The following is a 15532-nucleotide window of genomic DNA, read 5'->3' on the forward strand; positions in this document are numbered from 1 at the left end:
AAATATGTTAATTATTTAACATACATAAATATAATATAAGTATATGTTATATTTTGGAAACTATTTAAAGGTAAGTGAATCACTTCAAATTTCCAAAAAATATAATATTCCATAATTCATTAGATTTGTAATTTAATTAGTAAATAATAATGATTGCTCTTAAATAATATTCTAATTTAATATTTCAGATTTATTTAAATATATAACTCTAATACAACTAGATAATCAACTATTATGATAGTAAATGTGAGTAGTAAAAACAACAATAATATATAACAACGGGAGTAGTGACTACTAGCATCAACGAGAGTAGTGAAATTAACAATAATAAATGCGGGAGTAGTGATAGAAAAAATAATGACGGCGGGAGAAGTGAAAGTAATAGTAGTCACAACACATTTAATGAAAGTAACAGTAAGAACAACGGAAAGAGTATGAAAAATTAACTAACAATTCGATTTTAAGAAAATATTAATTTATTTAAATATACGAGCTTGACAAAACTAACGGGTTAACCGTAAAAATAGCAGGAATAGTAAAACAAACAACAGTAACCGAAGAAGTAGTGAACGTAATAGTATTAACAGGGGATGTACTGAAAGTAATAATATTAACAACGGGAGAGCTGCACGTGTCTCATAATTTGTTGATTAATTTTATTTCTCATCATAATTTTAATATATAAATTGTAAATGTATGTGTTAACCAAATTTAGAGAAATCATATTTCATTGAAAATAAAATTTAAATGTTAAATAAAGGTAGTCCGGGCGTAAACGGGCACCAAACCTAGTATTTGTAAATACGGGTGAAATAAAGTAAAATAACCCGATAAATAATTATTTTTCTACTGTGTAGGTATAGACCTTAGATATATTTGTTAACGCAATTTCATTTTATAGTAAGCAATTCGAAAACCGACTCTTTGTATTGGTTGTAATATTTCAATTCAATATTATCTACTTTTAATGAACCACTTTAAAATAAAAAAAAAGTACTCCAGTGAAGAAGGGGGAGATAAAAGTGTTATTAATGAATCACAAAACACAAAATTATCTTAGGTAGCAACACAAATTTATTACATCATGTATTCCGTATATTTTAATTCAATAACACTAATACATCATGGCATTTTGGTTGCTGGGTATCTGTAAAAGTTGATTTAGCCAACCTCCTCAAAATTTTCACCCAGAAAAAAGAGCGCAATCCAAAATCTTGATACATAATAAACCATCCCCCCTTCTCTAAAATCCCCCAAATAATCAAAACCCCAAGATCTCAAGTAGGCGAGAAGCTTCTGGAAGAATCCTCTAGATCCTGTCCAAACAAATTAGTTGAGGGTCGTCTGTTGTTCATTTTGGTTGAGCCAAGGTTGTGTTCTTTAATCTTTAATTTGTATTTTAATTGCTTTAATTGATTATTGATTGTTATATCATTTGCTATTTAACCTTAATTGCTCTACTTAAATGCCTGCAATTCACACAAGTTATTGTTATTGTTATTTTAAGTGAGAAAGTTTATTGGTTTAGGGTTTAGAGTTCTCATTTACTGGGCTTCATGTTAGATTAGTTATCAACGAATCAATGCATGTTTACACTAACTGTACTCCATTTCTTAACTGCTATGCATAATGCATGGAGCTATCATTTTGCTTATTAACCCTTTCTTGTCTCTCGCCGCTCTCTGAATTCGCCACTTATTATGTTTCAGCCCTTTGCGCCGTCTTATCCGAAATCACTGTCTATCCTTTTCTTTTTCCACTGTTAATACAATCTCTACCGGATTTAACTGCCAATTTTTTCGAGTCAAGCCAAATTCAAACGCCACATATGATGATAGTATGACATACTGACTACCCAGTACTTCGCTTTGGGACTTACTTCTTTTTGCCTTGTTTTTTTCAAGTGTCGCTAGTTTTTATTTTTCCTTTCCTGCATTGAATTTGGGTGCATTTTTAGGGTGATCTGAGTTTTGACAAGTGAATTTGGTCTTTTGCATGTCGTTTTTTTGGAGAGATTTTTATTGAAACTTCTTTGTCTATTTGTTGTTATATGCTGCAACTCCCCTAAGGATGATCATAGAAAGTGCTTTCTCGACCTTTGTAACAAGAAAATAATGTCTTGCAGCACCTGTTGCACTCCCGTCCCCTTACTTGGAATGTGACTTTCTCTCTACTTTGAATGCTGTTAAGATTTTTCTGAATTGACCTTCCCCTTCCAACGCAAACTTTTTTTAAGTTACGATATGATACCTCCTATCGGTAAATCTACAAGTCTGATGGTTGATCAGGCTATTTGGTTCTTACTCCTGACAGAGAATGAGAGGTTTGGCTCACTGATACCCTGTAGAAGTGAACATTGATTTGGATGTAACATGCGCCTGCAGTTGTTGTTCATCAAGTTAGTAACTACTTATTGCAGTATCAAAGCTCAAGAGAAGGAGTTCTGAAAGTATTGCTAGATCCCTTCACATTAGACCTCGTCCCTCTAGCTCAAGTAACAAACCTCTAGAGTTATTGACAAAGGTTGACACCTTCGTTGATTGCTGCTGGGTGATTGGTTAGTTTCAAATATATTTGTTAAGGGACGGTGCATTTTCAATTTATAAGTGAAATTGAAAAGAGAAGGATCTTAGTCACAGAGATTTAAGGCTTCACATGGATTTCACTAATGGCAAATGGGTTTATCCTTCCCAAGTATGCTTCTCTTGCACTCTTTTGCTAAATGTATTTTGTCTTCTGTGCATTTGTGTTAGGTTAGTTTTTGCTCTTTGTCTAGTTCATTTGTGGTGTGAAGCTTGAAGGGTCCTTACACTTTGAGTCCCTTATATCTTTAATGAGCATCAAGTTCTAGTGGAATTTCCTAACTCTGGACTAAGAGATGTACCAGATGTATTTTTACAAGTTTCAAGTTCCTGTTTGGCATAAGTAGTTTTTTTTTTTTTTTTTTTTTTTGTTTAATTTTTTTTTTTATGTTTTCACTCGTCAAAACACTTTGAGGATATCTAGATCACGTAGGACTTGCTTGGGATGAGGGTAATTAATTAGTAAAGTAATAGAGTTCAAATGAACTAAAACAATGGAGGAAAATGGTGGCAGTGGAAGGTAGGAATGAGGAAGAGAGGGTAATAGTTATCCCTAGTCTTGAAAGTAGTCATTCCATCCGTATGCTGCTCCTGATAATTATGATGTTGTTATGAAGGAAAATGGACAGGTTATTTCTGCTGTGACTATAAGGCGTTGTGAGAAAGACCTACAAACAATTGGGAGCGAGAAGGCTGATTGCATCAGAACAACACCAAGCAACAAGAGAAACAAACAAAAAAATGCTAATGGTATTGCTTTGTCTGCAAGGCATTTAAGAAGATCAAATGAAGAAGATGCAACATTATCTCCTGAAACATGCATACAAAATGCAAATCAAGGAGAGGTTCTGGATTCTGGAACTTCATTGGATCTTGACCTCTCAATGCCTCCCCTTCAAGGGAAATCTAGTTTAAAACAATCTGAAGATAGCAACCAGTATTCTGTTTCTGAAGAAGTTAGTGCAAGGATGTTATTTTTTCCTATCTATTCTTTGCTTGGCTATTGTTTGCAAATTTGGCGATGAATATTGCTATATGTGCTGATGATAAAGACCGTTAATGTAGATTTAATGACCTCGATTATCTTTTTTTCCCCATTTGTTTAATGAATATTTTTCATGGTTGATTCATGTTAGCCAGCCCAATACATTTTGAGACCAACACTTTACTCTTGCTTCTGTTGTAATTGCCTTGTTCACAGCTACTCATTTAGTCTTCTTACCTGCATTTCTTCCTGTAACAGTTGTGGGATGGAAATAGATTGTATAACTATTTGAGTTTTCGTTTTTAGGGTGATGATGAGAAGCATCCCACCCCACGAAAGAGAGGAAGACCACCGAGGCTACAAGGTGTAGGGGCAGGTATATAATGTTGTGTGATTATGACTTTATGAGAAGGGTACTACTTTGAGTGACATTTTACTGAGTAACTTTATATTAGATACACTTGGAGAGACTACACTTGGAGAGACTGTTGACCAAACACCACCTAAAAGTGATGCGGTGATACCTTATGGACCAATTGTGATAGGGTTGACACATAATGACATGTTGACTGGTCCAAGAGTGAAGAAGTCAACATCGCTTCTGAAAGTGGTGAAGAAGACCATGACAGATGAGGGGAAACAGTTAGCAGCCTCAGCAGCGGTAAGTTGTATAACTCGTTTCATGCATTTTTGTATTTACAATCCACTCAAAATCGAATATTTTTATCCGACATCTTTCTCCTTCCAATGTTGCCTTTGCTCATTCTTGGTTCCTCCCCGCCCTCGCTGCATTGCCACCTGGCCTTTTTAGGGTGCTAATCAAGGTTATTTTTATTAACCTTTTTTCTCCACCCTAGTTGCAGGCAAGTGAATCTCCAAAAGAAGGTGAAGTCACTAATCTGAAAAGAAAGAGGGGCAGGCCACCTAAAGTTATTTTTCGAGTTGGTAGTCCAAAAACCAACGAAGCAGGTATACCCATGATTGAGGCTGTAATCATGTCCCATTAATGTTGAGTGATGCTCATGCAGTATGTGTAATACTCATCTTGTGTGTCTGGACTTGCATTAGTGCCAGAAAATGCGGAAAACAGGAGGCTAAATGTTGCTGATGTGGAAGGCTCCATTGAAAGACCTTCTCCGGCAGATGAAATTGAGAATCCTGTTGCTGTTGTTGAGCCGCTTTCGATAGGCAACTCTCCTTTTAGTGATCCTCATACTACACGTATGAGCATCATTAGTGATCAGTTCAAACGGTCACGTGACATTCGTAGGTTGAGCTTTGGTAAGAGGAGTGTTGGAAAACGACAAGTCAGAAAACATTGCAAGATACCGATAGCAGCTGCGGAACCAGCTAACACATTTATCTTAAGGGGAAAGAAATTGAAATCAATCAAGGAGGCAGAAATTCCAACCAAAGGTATTGAAAGTTTTTAATGGCAAGGACAATTAATCTAAAGCTACTTTCTTTTTTGTATCTTTGGACCTCACCAAGCATAGATAACTATAGCATGTTGCTGCTTTCATTCTGAGTATTGGTTCTGTGATGCGGTTTAACTTGTAGTACGGGCTACGGAGTATAATTTAGTTATCCAGGAATTCCATGCTACACAAGCAGATAGCTGAGCCTATGGCTGTGAGTTGTTTTGCAGACACTGCTGATAAATCTATCGGAAGACCAGTTGAAGATCCTGACAATGAAGTAGGCCGAGATGTTGCAGTTGTTGCTGTAGCTTCAAGTAATGCTTCTGAAGATGATAAGCCATTATCAGCCTGGCTCGAGGGAGCTCACTCCCCTTCAGAAACTGATGCATGTAAGAAGTAGCTGCTATACAACTTTGATGATTCTTTTTATGATCGAATAAATCAAAATAATCACTATAACATTCTGCCCTTCTTATCTTGTTGAAAGTTGCTGTCAGTCATAATGCATTTTCATCATTGGTCATCCGCAAATTGCCTCACACTGCCTACATATGACCCCCGTACCCTCTCTCGTTGTTAAGGTATTGTCGTTGCTGTTTCCTTATTGTTGTATTTCTATGACTCTTTATCTGGGTATGCAGGTCAGTTAGTTGAGACTGGAGTAATGCGAGATGCAAGTTCAACACCATCTTGTTGTCAGTCGAAGGAGGTGCAGCAGGAAAAAGATGAGACTTCAGCTGGAAACTCGAGCCATGATAATGATGCTACCCAAAGACCAGATGAGACACTAACACAATCTACTGCAATCGTGCCTAGAGCAAATCAGGAGTTGCCTTTCGAAAAGAACTCCCTTATATGGGGAGTGATTGAATCCATGGAAGTTTTGAAGCGAATCCCTCAAAATCCGCATTTCTTCCCTTTGTATAATATCAAGGAAGAATGCCGAGAAGGATTGGCCATAGGTAGTATGGTCACGTTCACCAGCTTAGCTGAAAAAGTGTCTCGAGCCCGTTTTGATGACCCCAAGAGTCTGTTGGATGGGTATCTGGAAGCTCTCGTTGACCTGGAAGAACTTGGATTTAATGTGGTACCCGTGCAAGAGCTATTACATAAATTGATATCAATAAAGACCAGGTGTGAGCAGGCTGAAAATACGTGCAAAGAGATGGAAAGCCAGATCAAGGAGCAAACACAGGAGAAATCGAAGATGGAGGATGAGATTGCAGAGTTGGAGAAGAAGACCAAGGAGCTGAAAGAGAAACAAGCTCTTGCGATGTCAAAGAAAGAGCGGAAGGACACTGAGTTAACCTTGTTGCAGTCGAGTATGGATGCCGTGAAAGGCTCTCTTGAGGGTGCTCAACAGGAATTTGACAAAGTCACCGCGTCACTCCGGTAATTGTTTTATATTTCTTTTACCATTTGGTCAATTTGCTTGTATATTTCAGTGTAGCCCATGTTCAGGAGAGCATTGTTGAGTCCAGATCGATGTGTGAGTGTATTTAACCATTGGTGTAGTGCCACTGAAGCACTTGGTAATGTTGTAGTGACAGTGACTAGTAGGGAGTACGTCTAGGCGGTGAAGTAAGCTAGGAACCCCGGGCTTTAGCATTCTTGACCCTATTTCTGTTTTTGGATCTCTTAATGTTATTGAAACAGAGTGACGACATGCTAGTTATGCAACTCCTCAATTCTTGATTAACATCAGTTATGTCGACTGCCAAAACCATACATTCGTGCAATACATGAGTGGACGATGTCTATCAAGATCCGACCATGAGAGTGGTGTCCTGTGTGTTATCCAGGCTAACAAGGCCCCTTCGTCATTGTCAATGTTCGACTTTTGTGATTACCTGGACAATGTCCAACCTAGCCTCGTGTATCTGAAGTCTCCAAAATTTCACTTCGATATGGAGATGTCATATTTTTCAGTTGTGATAGTTAATTAATCCGTGTTTATATTCGAGTCTGTATGAAGAAACATATCAAAGTGCTTAGTAGGAGATTGGCAGTTGCATAATACTGTCGGAGTATAATGTTTTGTTATGTGTGCGTTCGCCGGAACGAAAACAATCCTATCAAATACACACACCATTAAGTAATTCTGTCCTAGATGGTTTGTATGGTAGATATCAATATATCATCATCCAATTAGGATCCTCTCTATTTCCTCTCATTCTCCGTATCCTTTGAGTGGTTCGGATGCAATACGTAACATTATACTATGGGAGTATAATGTTTTGTTTCTTTGCTTTAATTAGACAATTGATTCGTACGCAAATGAAGAAGGGGATTAATGAAATATTTGACATTTGGTGTACTGGTCCATGTTTTTTCTTTATGATCAAGTCGCGCAATAAAGTAAATGTGCTGTATAATGGAGAAAATATCCGGATGAGTTTGTTACCCATCACTACAAGGGTAATTGTTACGTACAAATTTGTTCTTAATCGTCCGCATACAAAGCCAAGCAATACACGTTATGGACCGGACCCATGTTTAATTCAAGCGCAATTTAAAACTCGCAGAGCCTTAGATTCATTATTTTCGTTATATTAACAAAATAACTTGGAAGCCGATCATTATTTTTGTTTCCATAAAGCAATAATAGATCAATTTAAACAAATTCTACAATAAAGACTGTGAAGTCAAAACAACGGTAGCTTTTCGGATCCGGCTCAGTTCAGACCTCTAAGGCGGAGATCAGTTTGATGGAGCTTTAAGTCAAGAAATGACCAAAACATAGGAAAGACTTGTTGTGCAGTCCATGTGACCTTCAATATTTGTACTATTAAATGGGGCCAACTACTTAGGCAACAATTTAGGGCATTGTGCGTGGGATTTATAAGCCTTATGCTTCTACAATCAACTTTAGGTTTTAATTTATTGAGTGCAGTAAGTATTAGTATACCAGAAAGACTGATTGATTAATGTGTACTGAAATCGACTCAACCAACTCGTCCGTCATCGGCCCCATTACAATAAATAGGTTCAAATGCTTCATTAATGGAGTTTATGTCACATTACTTTCGTTGCTCGAATAAAGACATTGGAACGTCGTACGTTCTTCACAACTACTTCATTATGTTTTCAAACTTTCTTCCCGTTTTTAGCAACTCTCTTTAATTACTCCTCCTTACACTTGTGTTTATAATCAGCTCTCTAATTTTCAACTTTATCATATTCACCTTCATTAGGCAGCAGCTCACACTGTTGCCATTTCACTTCTGACTTACATTCAACCCTGCTTTTTTAATTAGTTTCGACTGGTTACGAATCAGGTAAGGTTGCGTACATTTATGTCATCTCCCGCCTTTGCTACACTTCACACACTTGATGCTCCTAGTATTCGTTTTTGTTGATTAATCAGAAATAAATAAATAAAAAAAAAAAAAAAAAACTGTCAAACAACAAAAAAGGCATGAAAAAAAGTGTGACTACGCTGCTTTAGCTTGTGCTACGTCAAAATCTCGAAACTTTCTAACAACGTAACTGTCCTAAATAATTAGTACTTACTCCGTAGTATAATACTATATGACTAAACTGTGCAGTAATTTATGAAATCATAGAAATATTTTCATAAGCAAAAGATGAATATGAACAAGAGCTCAGTAGAAGTAGCAAGTGGCAAAGAAGGGCAAGACGGGCGACCTGCAGTAGGCCCCACTTACCGGAACATTCTCTCCGAGCATGGATTCCCTGCTCCTGATCCTGATATATCCACTGCTTGGGATTCCTTCAGGTATTTCAAACGTACAACGTACTAGTGTACGTATATGTGTATTTTCTGGATTCCGAAAGGCTAAGTTTCCCCTGTTCTGCTGCATGTTATTCACCTGTTGTTCCTTTGTTACATGTCTAGACTTTCTGTTGAGAAGCACCCAGGAAACAAAATGTTGGGTTGGCGCGAATTAGTTCATGATAAGGTAATTTACATGAACCAACTTGATAGTGCTACATTATTTGATGATGATGATTGTCTTAATATTTGATTTGCTTGGATGATTAGTGGGGTCCTTATGTGTGGAAAACATACAAGGAAGTGTATCAGGATGTCCTTGATATTGGCTCTGCGCTGCGAGCGTGTGGGGCTCAACCTGTAAGCGATGCGCATTTATACTTTCATTATCAATTTTATTTTCCCTGTTCCCTTCATTTGTTTCTATATGGCCTAGTTGTCTTCCTGATTTAAATTTATACTCGTGGCATAGGGTGCACGAATTGGAATATATGGTGCTAACTGTCCTCAATGGATCGTGGCCATGGAGGTTTGTCACACGAACCAACCTTACACAAAATGTTCTCACTTTAACCTTAATAAAATTTGTAATGAAAAAGGTGCGAACTTTGTGTAGGCTTGCAATGCCCAGAGTTTGATTTGTGTTCCTCTCTACGATACCTTAGGTAAGTAGTACGGACTCATTTGCATTTTAAATTCCCAGTCCTTTTCCTGAACCATATCTGCTTCTTTGGTATACAGGACCGACTGCTATTGATTTCATCCTTGAACACGCTGAGATTGATTATGTTTTTGTTCATCCCAAAAAATTTGGCGAAGTAAGTTCAACATATCCTGGATCCTCTCTTAATCAAGCATGTTACATCACTTTTGGTATTTCTTTATGCTCATTAGTAATCCCTGAATCATCTGCAGTTACTGAGTCCAGACTGCTTCTCTTCTCGTCGACTGAAATGTAAGACTGATTACTTGTGCTATGTGCCAAACCAGATTAAGCACAAGTTAACTTGCTAAATGAAATAAAATTGCAGCTGTAGTTTGCTTCACATCTTTTGCCACGGAAGAAAATAAAAAGGCGCGTGATGTAGGGATTCAGACTTACTCATGGAATCAGTTCCTTCAGATGGTATGTCCATTGTCAAGCACATGTAGTTCTAGAGCTGTATTCCTTCACAATCTTAATAATATAAAACTGCTCATATTCAAACAGGGTAAGGAAGAACCATCAGAAACGGTTCCTCCTCAAACAATCAACATCTGTACAATAATGTACACTAGTGGTACAAGTGGAGAACCAAAAGGTGTCGTCATTACACATGAAAATGTCGCCATGTTTATCCGAGGATTGGATCTTTTCATGGAGCAGTTTGAAGATAAGGTTGAATACGACTCTAATTCTGCCAGCTACTGATTCTTCTTTGGTTTAAGAAACCTTCTGGTTCGTTATGTGACATTCTGATGTAATCTAGCTGATTTTTACTGTGTACAGATGACAGTGGATGACGTGTATCTATCTTTCCTCCCTCTTGCTCATATATTAGACCGTGTGATTGAGGAATACTTTTTCCGAAAGGGTGCTTCTGTTGGCTATTTTCATGGGGTATGCTCTTCTTATTCTTCTAAATATTATTACATTGCATTTTTGACCAGCAATATATAACATTTATTTTGATCATTCTCCGAATCTCCCCGAAAGAATATAAATGAACTAAGTGAAGATCTGATGGAACTAAAGCCAACTTTTTTTGCTGGTGTACCTCGAGTCTTTGAACGTGTATATGAAGGCAAGTGCTTTTTATCAGTCTTCTGTCATAATGCAGTAGTATTTCTGAACTGAATTATGTTATGAAGTTAACAAGGTTAAAAATATGGTGCTGATGTTTGTCAGGCATAAAGAAGGGGGTTGAAGTTCTCAATCCAAGGAGAAGGAAGATATTTGACCTCCTTTACCAGTAGTAAGTTATTCTTAACTTTACATTTCGAGTTAGTTTCAGTTAGGCGGCTGTGGCGCTAACTCTCCTCTTCTACAGCAAACTATTCTGGATGAATTTAGGGTTCAAACACAAGAATGCATCTCCTTTGTCAGACTTAATAGCTTTCAGAAAGGTATCAACTTTACATGTTGATGTTAATTGTTATGCCATCAATGTTGTTTAGAGAGTTGAGATCAATTAACGTGAGGTGTGTCCAAATTCAGGTGAAGAATAAGTTAGGTGGTCGTGTTCGTCTCATTGTTTGTGGAGCTGCTCCATGGAGCAAGGAAATAGAGGAGTTTCTCCGAGTCACTTGCTGTTGCTTTGTATTTCAAGGCTATGGTACTGTTTTATTAGAATCATCTCTGCTTAAATTAGTGTAGATTCATCTGTGGATCGGAATACCTGAAGTCCAATAAGCACTGCAGGACTAACAGAGACCTGCGGACTGTCCACACATTGCATGCCTGACGACATGTCAATGCTGGGAGCTGTTGGTGTTCCATCTATATATACCGAACTTCGGCTGGAAGAGGTCCCAGAAATGGGGTACAACCCCCTGTCTGACCCCCCACGCGGTGAGATCTGCGTGAGGGGTAAATCAGTCTTTTCTGGCTACTACAAGAACCCTCAGCTCACCAAGGAATCAATCATAGACGGATGGTTTCATACAGGTTCGTCCTCATTCTCACAGTTACTGTTTTATGGAGTAACCTCTTGACAAAAATGACATTATTATTCTTTCCTTTGGCGCTGGTAGGTGACATAGGGGAAATACTTCCTAATGGCGCCTTGAAGATCATTGATAGGAAGAAGCATCTCATAAAACTGTCACAAGGAGAGTACATTGCACTCGAGTACCTGGAGAAAATATATGCCGTCAGTCCTATTGTTGAAGATGTAAGTCCTCTTCTGTCGTAAATTTGTTTCATTTCTTCATTACATTCCCAGGATCGTACTGCAACTCCTATTTCTCTCTAGATATGGGTGTACGGAGACAGCTTTAAGTCAATGCTGGTTGCGGTGGTGGTGCCTAATGAAGATTACTCCCAGAAGTGGGCGGATCAAAACGGTTACCAAGGCAACTTCACTCAGTTATGTTCTCGCGCTGACCTCAAAACTTATGTTCACTCTGAGCTTAAGGCTGCTGCTGAAAGAAACAAGGTAGAGTACTATACATGGCCTTCAAAAGATTCTCGTGTAGCTTAGACATCGAATTTCTTGTTCTTAACAACTTCTTTTCGTGTAAAATCAGCTGAGAGGTTTCGAATATGTCAAGGGAGTAATAATAGAATCACAGACGTTCGAGACAATCCCAGACTTGATGACACCTACCATGAAGAAGAAGAGGGATAGAATGCTCAAACATTACCAGGTAACATACACACCAACTCTCCCCATCCCCCTTAATAACTGAGAACTGGTCTGGTGTCAAATGCTTATGTTACGTCCCATGAACGTATGCAGGTAGCAATCGATGAAATGTACAGTATCCTGGCTCAAGCGAAGCACTGAGATCCTTATTTAATGCGGACCAGCGAGGATGGTTATGACATTACTGTCAGCTGTGGCTCTCAAACAGTGTTTGTATCTTTTTTCCACTTAGAATTGTGTACGGAATATTTCTAGCAGCCGCTACACTAGCGCCATTGTATTAAGTCATAAATCGTAATTTCAGTTCTTAGTTATTATCATTTGATGATTAATTTTATCTCAAACCACAGTAAATCACAAGTTACTGAAAGTCTAAAACAACCTGCGCGCATAACTGCAAACATGATCAAAATCGATACTTGTATGACCATTAAAGATAAATGGGAAGGAACAAAAGCAAGAGTAATAAATGTTGAATAAATAAATAATAATAATAATAATGTTAGTTTTGGATTCAATTGCTGATACATAGAATAGAAGAACTGAATCAAGGCATTTTGCCCTGAGATTCGGTGAGGAGTCCCACTGTTCAGTGACCGAAAAAATGGAATAAATGAATGAAAAGGCTGTTAACACCGAAAACTTAGCCAGATTATGTAAAATTAGGTCTCCAACTAGAATTATGGAGTTTGCAGAAAGACGCCGCCAAAAGCTGCAACCTTGGTCATTACAAGGTAGACCTGTATATACACAGCCTCCCAATGACTCAACTCTCAGCATATTTACACGCACGTAGCCATTAGAGAAGCAGTTGATCCATCAAAAAGGGGTAGGCAGACGTGGCCTCCGAATGACTAAAAATCTATCTTGCATCAACTCCTTCCTTCCGATGATGGCTTGAGCTCAAAGGCTGCTCTGAAGTACTGCATCAAGGAAAAGGTGTCAGTTCTGATAACAGTTAACATGACAAAATAAAGACGTGAAGCATAGCCATAACAAACAACTCACCTGAAAGACAGAGATGAAGGCTGATTCATCTCATTTGTGGGGGCATTGTTCAAGACTTGAAATGGAACCAAGCCCTCCCTTAACGTAGCTGGCGCAGGAGACTCCACAACTTGTTTCCTTGCGTTATTTCCACAGAACGTGCCTGCAATAATAATTCCACTTAATCACAACCAGGTTTCACCAATCGTATTAACGTATCAGTATGTAGTTGTTTGACATGTCTTCTGAACAAGAAACATTCAAGATTAATAGAAGAAAGAGGGTGAAAGCGGCAGCATACCTTGAAATATTAAGACAAAGAAGAAAAGAGCAGTCATGATCATAGCAGGCATGCTACTGCTTGAAGTCGACCGCTTGGACTCTTTCATCTTCCTCAAAGCCTTGATCCGCTCAATCCTAGCACGTTTCCTGGCAGCCAGCTCAGTCAGCTCTTTTACCAACTTGAGGTCATATGCAGTCAGCACCGGACCTTTAGGAGGCCGCGGTGGCTTGGAGGACTTCTTCCCATTAGGCTTTTTCCGTGACTCACCAGGATTCTTTTTCTCGATAGGAACCACAGCCACAACCTCTCTAGTTTCCTCACCTCCTGATAATTTGTCAATAGCTAATTCTAATCCTCCGAAGGCAATATTACTCAGATTTGAAACATCCACACTTGAATCAGTATCGCTTAAACTAGTCATTATTCCGTTACAACTTAAAGCGCTACTCCACGTCTTCCTCCCCGCTCTACAGCCCTCCTCATTTAAGGCAATGGCAGTAACACCATCACCAGCACCACCAGCACCAGATTCAAGATCAATCAACAAGTCTTCTTCCCCAGAAGCCATTACGCACTCCTTGCTTTCTACCTTACGTCTTTGTCGTATTAACTCTAATATATCTTAAAAGCCGCAATGATAATGAGAGGTGATGAAAATGGGAAAACCCCTGCACCTCAATAATACAACAATAACCTGAAACACAATACAAACCAATCATTAGGAACATAATGTAAATACAAGAAAGTTATTATCTTTCGACATATAACTTGAAACGTTCAACATTTTAAAAAAAAAAATATTCAAAGAACATGAGAAATTGAGAAAGCAGCATCAAAAGAATGGTGCACACATACAACAAAATCATAACAAATTATGGAATAATTACACAACCTTTTGGGAGCAGGGAATAAAACCCCAATATGAGATAATGAAAGAAAGACATATATAACAAAGATTTTGAGATGAATACAAACCTCCTCAAATCAAGGACTAAATGATTGGAGACAGAAATAACATGTTCCAACTTTATAAGTTTGTATTTGTATTTGTATTTGTATCTGTGTTGGTGTGTAGTTGTTCGCTCATAACTCAAATTACCTATTATTCTCAACTGTCAAAAACCAACAAAGTTTATTGTGGTGAATGAATGTATATATGGATAGAATGCGCGTTGCAGGACAAAACATTTACTGTGTTTCAACTCTATGTCTCTGTTTAAAATATTGGAATGAACGTGTAGTGAGTGCGACATATTTGAACGACAAACACTGAACTCTCTTTGTCCAACAAAACTAACATGCCTCCGACTAAACGTGTCACTATTACATTATCCTTTTTTTTAATCATTTCATCACTCCTTTAGTCCTATTCTTCCCTTTCTTATTACGCAAATTCTCCCTTGTTACGGGTACTATTCCGTCATAAACACTGTTCACATTTGCGACGGGCCAAATGTGATCACTTTTTGATAAAATGTGACTATTTTTTTTTAGGTGATATTTTATAAACAGTACTTCAGTGGTTATATTTTATCAAAAAGTGGTCACATTTGCCAGTCGCAAATTGTGACCGTCACAAGGGAGAATGACTGCATTATTAACTCAACTTTTTAATATATGGAAAAGGTATTAGCCATCGTCGGTTCGTCGGTGATTCTTCTCCGATTTATTTTCTTTTTTTCTTAGACCAAAGAAGAGAGGAAAACATGTAGGGAGTACTCCATATGTAGTAATTACTTTTAGACCAACCTAAAAATAAAATAAAATTTTGTTTAATCGATCTGACAATACAAAAAAAGATAATCGCTTGATTATTTAGAGTGTTACACTCGAGACATATGATTTGAGTTAAACCAAATAAGCTAAACTACGACAGACTTGTAAATAAACTGAAGATGTTTTAATATAGTGATTGAAACGGAGATATTATGAACAATAGGTCAAAGGTTCGAATCCCCCTCTCTGCATTGTAATACCACTAAATGCACGGCTCGTTAGACACAAAAAAAAAAAAAAGACTTGCAAAAGACAAGAAAGGCCGCGTTATTACCATGTGGATATATAAGTATAAAACGACACAAATACTACATACGACGTATACATATCTATTGGCTACCTACTACATTAATCCATTATCTCACCGGCAAAGTGTATATGTTATAGTTTAATAATAATATTATATAGTAGTGGG

At 37.8% G+C, this 15532-nt stretch overlaps 3 protein-coding genes across 13 annotated transcripts; 2 read left to right on the forward strand and 1 right to left on the reverse strand.

Annotated features, from left to right (window-relative positions):
• Window positions 1-941: 941 nt before the first annotated feature.
• LOC141652436 (uncharacterized) lies at window positions 942-6687 on the forward strand. Of its 8 annotated transcripts, none has more exons than XM_074459891.1 (9): window positions 942-1370; window positions 2314-2694; window positions 3200-3538; window positions 3874-3943; window positions 4023-4228; window positions 4425-4536; window positions 4636-4983; window positions 5216-5377; window positions 5630-6687. In XM_074459891.1, exons 2-9 carry the CDS (start codon window positions 2656-2658, stop codon window positions 6382-6384), a joined length of 2031 nt encoding a protein of 676 aa, XP_074315992.1. In that variant the 5' UTR covers window positions 942-1370; window positions 2314-2655; the 3' UTR covers window positions 6385-6687. The 8 variants fall into 8 exon arrangements, with proteins under 8 accessions (XP_074315992.1, XP_074315995.1, XP_074315996.1 ...); XM_074459894.1 differs by having other exon boundaries at window positions 1058-1370; window positions 4431-4536; XM_074459895.1 differs by having other exon boundaries at window positions 1062-1370; window positions 4642-4983.
• Window positions 6688-8000: 1313 nt separating this feature from the next.
• LOC141652438 (long chain acyl-CoA synthetase 1-like) lies at window positions 8001-12403 on the forward strand. Of its 3 annotated transcripts, none has more exons than XM_074459902.1 (20): window positions 8001-8266; window positions 8555-8727; window positions 8848-8911; window positions 8995-9084; window positions 9197-9253; window positions 9341-9389; window positions 9466-9542; window positions 9640-9679; window positions 9756-9850; window positions 9935-10102; window positions 10214-10324; window positions 10421-10508; window positions 10613-10679; window positions 10755-10830; window positions 10922-11039; window positions 11126-11371; window positions 11458-11597; window positions 11679-11861; window positions 11953-12072; window positions 12165-12403. In XM_074459902.1, the coding sequence occupies exons 2-20, from the start codon at window positions 8576-8578 to the stop codon at window positions 12210-12212; spliced, it is 1989 nt and encodes a 662-aa protein (XP_074316003.1). In that variant the 5' UTR covers window positions 8001-8266; window positions 8555-8575; the 3' UTR covers window positions 12213-12403. The 3 variants fall into 3 exon arrangements, with proteins under 3 accessions (XP_074316003.1, XP_074316000.1, XP_074316001.1); XM_074459899.1 differs by having other exon boundaries at window positions 8006-8266; window positions 8537-8727; XM_074459900.1 differs by lacking the exon at window positions 8001-8266 and having other exon boundaries at window positions 8391-8727.
• Window positions 12404-12533: 130 nt separating this feature from the next.
• Window positions 12534-14475, reverse strand: LOC141652439 (uncharacterized). 2 transcript variants are annotated; one of them, XM_074459903.1, is made up of 4 exons: window positions 14317-14475; window positions 13360-14035; window positions 13080-13221; window positions 12534-12994 (listed from the first exon to the last, which is right to left on the reverse strand). In XM_074459903.1, the coding sequence occupies exons 2-4, from the start codon at window positions 13907-13909 to the stop codon at window positions 12934-12936; spliced, it is 753 nt and encodes a 250-aa protein (XP_074316004.1). In that variant the 5' UTR covers window positions 13910-14035; window positions 14317-14475; the 3' UTR covers window positions 12534-12933. The 2 variants fall into 2 exon arrangements, with proteins under 2 accessions (XP_074316004.1, XP_074316005.1); XM_074459904.1 differs by having other exon boundaries at window positions 14234-14320.
• Between the last annotated feature and the right edge of the window lie 1057 nt (window positions 14476-15532).

The sequence above is a fragment of the Silene latifolia genome, chromosome 4, assembly GCF_048544455.1.
Source record: "Silene latifolia isolate original U9 population chromosome 4, ASM4854445v1, whole genome shotgun sequence".
Taxonomy (NCBI): domain Eukaryota; kingdom Viridiplantae; phylum Streptophyta; class Magnoliopsida; order Caryophyllales; family Caryophyllaceae; genus Silene; species Silene latifolia.

Coding starts and splice junctions, on each gene's coding strand:
- LOC141652436 (XM_074459891.1), top strand. CDS start 2,656: ATGGATTTCACTAATGGCAAATGGGTTTATCCTTCCCAA. Junction 2,695..3,199: donor AATGGGTTTATCCTTCCCAA/GTATGCTTCTCT, acceptor GTTGTTATGAAG/GAAAATGGACAGGTTATTTC. Junction 3,944..4,022: donor GCTACAAGGTGTAGGGGCAG/GTATATAATGTT, acceptor ACTTTATATTAG/ATACACTTGGAGAGACTACA.
- LOC141652438 (XM_074459902.1), top strand. CDS start 8,576: ATGAATATGAACAAGAGCTCAGTAGAAGTAGCAAGTGGCAAAGAAGGG. Junction 9,851..9,934: donor GGAATCAGTTCCTTCAGATG/GTATGTCCATTG, acceptor ATATTCAAACAG/GGTAAGGAAGAACCATCAGA. Junction 11,040..11,125: donor CTTTGTATTTCAAGGCTATG/GTACTGTTTTAT, acceptor TAAGCACTGCAG/GACTAACAGAGACCTGCGGA.
- LOC141652439 (XM_074459903.1), bottom strand. CDS start 13,909: ATGGCTTCTGGGGAAGAAGACTTGTTGATTGATCTTGAATCTGGTGCT. Junction 13,222..13,359: donor CTTTGTCTTAATATTTCAAG/GTATGCTGCCGC, acceptor TTATTATTGCAG/GCACGTTCTGTGGAAATAAC. Junction 12,995..13,079: donor CCTTCATCTCTGTCTTTCAG/GTGAGTTGTTTG, acceptor TCCTTGATGCAG/TACTTCAGAGCAGCCTTTGA.